The sequence below is a fragment of the Pseudophryne corroboree genome, chromosome 7 (genome assembly GCF_028390025.1).
Source record: "Pseudophryne corroboree isolate aPseCor3 chromosome 7, aPseCor3.hap2, whole genome shotgun sequence".
NCBI classification, from domain to species: domain Eukaryota; kingdom Metazoa; phylum Chordata; class Amphibia; order Anura; family Myobatrachidae; genus Pseudophryne; species Pseudophryne corroboree.
In genome coordinates this window covers 483005815-483013511 of record NC_086450.1, presented here as the reverse complement: position 1 = coordinate 483013511, position 7697 = coordinate 483005815, and the positions used below count along the sequence as shown (strand labels likewise).

Sequence of the window (7697 nt, the reverse complement as noted above, 5' to 3'; positions counted from 1 at the left end):
ATAACTGCTCCCCAGTCCCCACAATTAGGCAGTGTGAGCAGAGCAGTGCACTCAGCACAGATATATCATGCAGCAGTGCAGCACATTGAGTGAGCACAGATATGGTGGTCGGAGCGTTTTTTTCAGGCAGAGAAACAAAGGATTAAACTCACTGGTGGTATAATCAAAACCCTGCACTGTACTCCCTAACAGCTGCTCCCCGTCCCCAATCCTCCCCACAATTATAACTAACTAAGTCACTCTGTGTTCTACTATAACGGAGAGGACGCCAGCCACGTCCTCTCCCTATCAATCTCAATGCACGTGTGAAAATGGCGGCGACGCGCGGCTCCTTATATAGAATCCGAGTCTCGCGAGAATCCGACAGCGGGATGATGACGTTCGGGCGCGCTCGGGTTAACCGAGCAAGGCGGGAGGATCCGAGTCGCTTGGACCCGTGTAAAAAAAAGGTGAAGTTCGGGCGGGTCGGATCCCGAGGATCCGAACCCGCTCATCACTAATATTTTGTCTACTGTATTTTGCGGATGGGGGGGTGTTTAAATTTTGTCTGCATTTTAAGCAACAATCTTAGTTTCTTGATCTTAAATAGTGATTTTTTATCAGCGCTAAAAAAAAGGGTTTCATTAAAATAAAAATGTTTAACCTCCGACACGTGTCGACTGTGTTTTTCCCCATATGTTGTGCGTTGTAAAATATTCTTTTCGTCTGCATTTCATTTCGGTGCCCATAAGACTCAGAAGCATGTGACTTACATGACCTGGGATAATAAGCTGCACATCTGAAAATCAAGAGTTGCTAAAGGGCAAAAATCTTCTCATGCCGTGGTCAAAGAAACTGTGGTGTAAATAGATAACAGTCACTGTGTGTGGAACTGGTGAAGAAATATCTCAGAATATAATAGTTTTACATCTATATAAACAATTGAGAATTTCTAAGAATTTGACGAATGCTGCAGCTGGAAATAAAGCATTGTCAAATTAATTATCTTAAAGCATTTAAAAATACATAGCAGTGAAGTACTTCTAATAGGCTTGTAGACGTGTGATCAACTCTAAGGTTCCCCGAAAATTAAATGCTTTTGGACCACCTTTCATGAGTTGTGGTTCCCTGTCCAGATGCCCGGCTTTTGATTGAAATGTAGAACACTTTGTGTATACTGTCTGTACATCAGCACAACAGAGTGGACAGGTACTGTGGCCATTGACCCCAGGGGCCTACCATTCCCTTCCGCCCCCTCCCCTAACCTCCCCTCCCATCACCTTCCATTCCTTTCCCTCCTCTTCCCTCCCCTCGAATGTACTCATTTTGCTTATCTCTGGCCGATTCTGAGTAGGGTAGATCTTGGCTAGATCTTTCTCTGTTCATCTCTGGGTAGACACACACAGTAAAGTATGGTCCAGAACTCATACACAACACCTCCCAATAAGGACAATTGCCCAGGTGCCCAGGCACTTACAGTAGGTAGCAGAGGCATAGAGAAGACACTCACAGATCTTCTTATAACTTGACATGGTTGGCTTGACATGCATAACATGTAATAGGCATCTGGGGCACTTGTGCCCATCAACACAAACAATTGAAAATTGTCCGTCACTTTGAATGGGAGAGCAGGTACGAGAAAACAATTGAATTGCCCCCATGCAGGATACCTAACCTACAGAAGCAAATGTACAGATGCAAATAGCCAATTGTTGCATACCGTTCATGCACAGAAGCAAATCTTTATCTGATTCCTAGCTTGACGGATCTTTGGTGATTCTGTCTTTGTGTGAAATGGGCGTTATGGGAAGTGAAGTAGGTGGTGACAATGCTAGAGATTCATGCTATTCTGTGTCATACGTACAGAGAGTGAAGGCCTGTTTCTGATTGATCTTTTGCACTTTTTCCCCATTCTCCTTCCATAAAACTCTTTTAGGAACCAATTTGAAGATATGGCTACGCTGTAGAATAAAAGTGTAACTATCAGCTCCTAACTGTCATTTGTCAAACACAGCCTGTGACATGGCAGTTGAGAGCTGATTGGCTGGTACTTTATCTCTCTCCACTTTATCACTCTTCAAGACTTCTTACATCTGCCTCTGAGCTACTGGTGGCATCCCCTTTACACAGAAGATTATTCTTTTTTATAAGAATACACTGAGCACCTTTTAAGGGAATCATTTATTTATCTTTAGATTGTATAGACGTGTTGGATGAATCATACTGACTTCTTACAAATGTTTGGAATTGTGCAGTCACAGCTCGATGTTCTTTCCTCACATACAGAAGAGGCATGGAAACTAAAACCTCTGTTACCTGTAACCCTATAATGTGGAGTTTTACATATATACAAACTTGGTTCATACTGAGACACCAGCTGCCAGGAAATGGAATGACCAGGTAGTTGTCAGAATGATGAAACAATATCAGCTTGTTGTGAGTTTCCATACACAGAGACATAAGTAAGTTGGGTGCATGCTGCATATTGTTGGAGAAGAAGCTTTTATCTCTCATTCACACTGAAGACCTGACTTGTAGCTCTTCACTGAGCTGAGATTGTTTTTCACTTTATTGGAAAAAAAAAGAGAAAATCCCAGGAGGTATTTGACTCATGGATCTCACTAACCTGATAGCTATCACAGGTTTAGCTGTAATAAGTCTTGAGGTCATTACTGGGATATCTGGAAATATTTTTATACTTTATGTGATTTCCTTCCAAAGTTGCAAAAGACTAGATAAGAGTGCCTGCGATAAAATTATTGTGGCCTTGGCCATATCCAGTGTGTGCCATGTCTGTATCTTGACTATCAACATACTATCAGAATTGCATATTCCTGGAATTTATATGTCCCTTTACGTGGCATATGCTGTTACTCTTCTGACTGTATACAGCGCCAATTCATGTATCTGGCTGACGGCCGTTCTGTGCTTCTACTACTTTATAAGGATCACGACCTTCAGCTCCAACATCTTTACTTGGTTCAAGACGAAGATCAACAAAATCATAACTTGGATGATATTCATGTCACAAATAATGTCTACTTTCAGCTCTTCTCTCAGCCTAATACAATTAGTTCAGCCAATAAACTCTACTAGGAACCACACTGCCATCTCCTCCAACATGACATCAGGAGCTCAGGGGAACAAGACAATAAACATTGCTTTCCTCATTAATTGTTTTCCCATTCTCATCATGATGGTCACTACTTCCACAACTGTTGTGTTCCTCAGCCTGCACTGTTTCAGACTACGGAGGAGCATGGGAACATTGGTCAGTGTGAATGTCGCGGCTTATGGTGGAGTCGTCCGTACAATGATTAGTTCCTTGGTGTTTTATGGAATATTTTATACGGCAATGTTCACTTATTCTTTAGGTATTTTCAAGTCTGAATCTCTTGAATATTGGATAATGTCAATACTGTTATTCTCATTCACCACAGTTCAATCTATTTTCTTAATCTCTGGTACTCCAAAATTGAAAAATGCCTGGGAACAAATGTTATTTTGTGTCAAAGGCAAGATTTCTCTAAGAAGTTGAAACTGATTTTGTGTGTGTGTGTGTATGTGTGTGTGTGTTTGTGTGTGTTTATGTATATAGACACAAACCCACACAAGTTGTAAATGGAAAATATATTATGATAATAATATAAAATAATATAATATAACAATTTATATAGCTCTCTTTCTCCAATAGGACTCAAGGCACTAAAGTACAGAGAAGCTTGTAATAAAATACAGAGCTCATGGAGATACTAAAGGAACATTACGGAAACATTGAGTAACAGGAAAGTCTTCAGTCTGTTTTTAAAGAAATCTAGAGTGGGGGCCTCTCACACTGTGCGGGGAAGGGAGTTCCATAGAGTGGAAAGCCACATGGCTAAAACCTCAATCCCAGATTAATTCTGGGGGATTCTAGGTGCTGCTAATAGTCCTTCATCTACAGATCGCAGTAAGCGAGTGGGGAAATAAGGAGTCAGAAGCTGTTTCAGGTACCGTGGGCCCTGGTCATGTAGGGCTGTGATAGTCAGTAAGCCAATCTTGAAAATAATTTGCCATTTTACAGGCAGCCAGTAGAGTGAGTAGAGAATGGATGTTATGTGGCTGGAATGGGGCTGGATGTTTAATAGTCTGGCGGCTGCATTTTGTACCAGCTGTAAGTGGTGCAATTCTTTTGCTAGGGGACCAAGGTAGAGGGCATTACAGTAGTCTAGGTGTGATGATACAAACGCATGCATGACTTTAGGTAGATCTTCAAAGGGAATTAAGTGCTTGATTATATTTTACTCAAAAGTCCTAAGTAACTTAACAATATTTAAATTGTAACAAATAACATTCGGGCCAAGATTGTGCCATGAGGATGGTGAGTTTCTTGTAGCTAATTGAATAGACCCCTAAATTTGCAAACACTTCATCATTTAGATAAACCAGAAGGCACAGTACACTGTTGCATTAAGTGTGTATTGAAAGTCAAGGCAGAAATTAGCAGAGTTGCAGTATCCATGGACAAATACAGTTACCATTGTTATTCCGCAACTTTATATGTTCAGTGGGTCATCTGCCTTTATGAGAATAGGCTGAAAAGTAGGTGTAATCTTTACCTTCTGTGTCATTTCTTTGTACGTTATTTGTTTGTATAAAGATCCCACAATGTAGAAGACTGATTACTAGGCGGGTACTTTATAAATACATAAAAATACTAATAAACATTCTAATATTACTACTGCTGCTACTACTTCTACTACTACTACTACTACTACTACTACTACTACCACTAAAAATCGTGATGATGATGATGATGATGATGATGATGATGATGATGATGATGATGATAATTATTATTATTATTATTATTATGTTAAAAATAATCTATTTAAAAAAAGGTATTTTCTAAAATAACAAACAAATGCATCACAAACAAAATCACCAAAACATGACCATAGAAACTATTTTTGTTTTTTGTTAGACATTTCCTAGCATTTTAATAAGATCTGTCAGGGCAATAATTATCCTGACATTAGAACTGTATGCTTTTTGTTTTTGTTTTTTTGCTATATTATTTTAAAATCATTAATGAAATGTACTTGTTGTTTTAATGTATTTTAAAAAAAAGAATGTTACAAAAAAAATCCTCTCATTGCATATGACTTTTATTATATGTATGGTAAAAAAAAAGAAGTGTTTTTTATTTTAACTTTTTTAATGATTTTATTTTTTTCTAAGCAAAGTAACATTCTTAAGCTTATTGTTTTGCATCTTTTTTTCTTACCATCTCATAAAAAACAACAACTTAATTTAAACTTTACATTTAAACAAATAAAAAATGTGTCACCTTCAACCCTTGTGATAGTACCCCTCCTCCCCCCCCCCCCCCCCCTTGGCCTCATACTGTATATTGGAATTTATAGTCTGCATACAAGCACGGGCCTATGAAGGTCAGAAAAGTGTTGCTCCAATGACTTGCATGAAGTGGAATAAGGCGCATCAAAATCATGAATTGCTAATGGGTCAAAATCTACTCGGTCAGGGGTCAATAAAACTGTGGTGAGAAATATATATTAGTCACTGTGTGTGTGGAGTTGGTGAAGATATATCTCAAAATAAAATAATTGTCAACAATAGAGAATTTCTGAGAATTGGAGGAATGGTGCAGATGGAAAAACATTTTAGGGTACAAAATTAATTCTCTTTTAACATATTTAAAAATGATATCAATGAAGTATTATTAGTATAGGTTTGTACACTTGTGATCACCTACGATATTGAGCCAACACATTTTACCTCCATTACCCTTTTTACCATTTTATCTTCCCCTACAATTCTGTACTTTTGCACCACCGTTACTTAGTTGTGTTTCTCTGACTTTTGTTTGCAATGGACTATTTGCTGTTGCACTATAGACATTTACAGTATGCAAAACTCCATAGATGTAAATCTTTTCTGTGGCAATGACGCTGTCAATCAGCATCTTCCTAATTTAGATGCATAATGAAAACAGATGTAACACTTGTAAATTCATGGGGGGGATTCAGTTGTTGTCTCACGCCCGCTCTTCCGTCTAAAGTGACTGGGCAACATTCAATTGTTTGTGCCGACAGGTGCGAATGCTACAGGCGCCCAATAATTTGGCCCGAATCTTACTTAAGTAGAGATCAGAAACCATCCCAAAGGCGGGCGTTTATGTGCCCAAACTCAGCGCTTTACGTGACTAACCCTGGTGCACGGAGCTGTGACATGTGTGGTAAGTAATGGGCATGCCAATTGGTACAAAAAATTGAATATCGCCTATCACTTCAGACAGCAAAGTTGGAGCAAGAAGACAACTGAATTCCCCCCATGAAGGAAATCTTACTCAATATCTGTTCCTATTTTTTCTTTTTTATTCAATGTTTGCCAAATAAACTGCTAAATGAGCCATCTGCAGCACAAGTGCCAGAATATGATGCAACACCCAATTTGGAGCATTACATACCAAATTCAGAGATGGGGCAAATAAAAATGATGCAATTTCGTTTCTGCAAAACAAGTACAACTACAGGCGTGGCAGATATAAAGGGGGCAGATTAGGGTTAGGCTGCAGGGAGGTGGGGGTTAGGGTTACGCACCACCAGGGAGAGGAGGGTTAGGTTTAGGCACAAAGGGGAGATGGTAATTGTTAGGCTGTGGAAGGGGCTAGGCACTAAGGGGGAGGTTAAGGTTAGGCATCGGTAAGGGATGGTTAGGGTTAGGGAGTAGGGGGTCAGTACAATTCTTACCTCACCCCTGTTGGTCTCATGATCATCGGGATGCCAGCCTAGGTTTTGTGACCGCTGGCATCCTATCCGCCGGTGACGCATACCGATCCCATTTGATACACTGCATACTGTAGAAAAGCATTGCTTACAGGGGCGAAGGGGGCAGCAATGGCGCCGCAGCGGGATAAGGAGCAGGGGTGCCAGGCGGCCCGAGGCCCGAAGGCGCAAACTCCGGGGGAGGGGGGGTTTGCCGCAGGGCGGCAGGACCCCCTCCCCTTTTTGTCACCTGCAGGGAGCCCTGGGCCAGTAAAAGGTGCGGTCCAGAGGCGGGGGGGGGGGGGGGGTGAGGGGGGAGACACAGATAAAAGCAGCAGCCGGGGGGGAGGGAGTTAATAGCTCCGTTTCTCCACACAGGAGAGTAAGTACCTGTGTCTGTCCGGCGGCTGCTGCACTTCCAGGGATCCAGGCATGGCATCCACAGTGACCGGAGGCAGGTTACCCTCACAGCAAGGAGCAATGGTCGGTCAGCGCTCGGCAGAGCGGCCGCAGAGGAGAAGGGCGCTTCCAGCGAGATACAGGGGCCGGGAGGACAGCATTTCCGGGCAGCAGCTGCAGGGAACATCCGTCCGTCCCTCTCCAGAGAGGCAGCACAGGAGCAAGGAAAATTGTGCTGGGGCGCCATCTGGTGGCCGCAGGACACATAAGAAGAAACAACCAGGAGAAAAAAGAAGAAATGCAGGAAAGGCACCTGCTAGATCCGGAAGACAGCAGCGACCAGCCGCCCTGCAAAAGGAGCAAGGGCAGGAGGGGGGGTGAGTACCAGCCGGGGCAAGAAGGCATAGGAGAAAGGGGGAATGGGGCAGCCATTTTAGGCCCAAGGGGGGAGGGGCAGATCGGCTATGGCCCACTACAGTCCAGGGGAACCCCTATTAACGTTTCAGCACAGCGGTTGCAGAATACCCCTAAACAAGCTAGGAGCGCAGGAGC

At 42.1% G+C, this 7697-nt stretch overlaps 1 protein-coding gene across 1 annotated transcript; it reads left to right on the top strand.

The window, feature by feature from the left end:
• Window positions 1-2590: 2590 nt before the first annotated feature.
• On the top strand, window positions 2591-3517 carry LOC134944404 (taste receptor type 2 member 9-like). Its single transcript, XM_063932982.1, has one exon. It carries the CDS (start codon window positions 2591-2593, stop codon window positions 3515-3517), a length of 927 nt encoding a protein of 308 aa, XP_063789052.1.
• Window positions 3518-7697: the final 4180 nt, after the last annotated feature.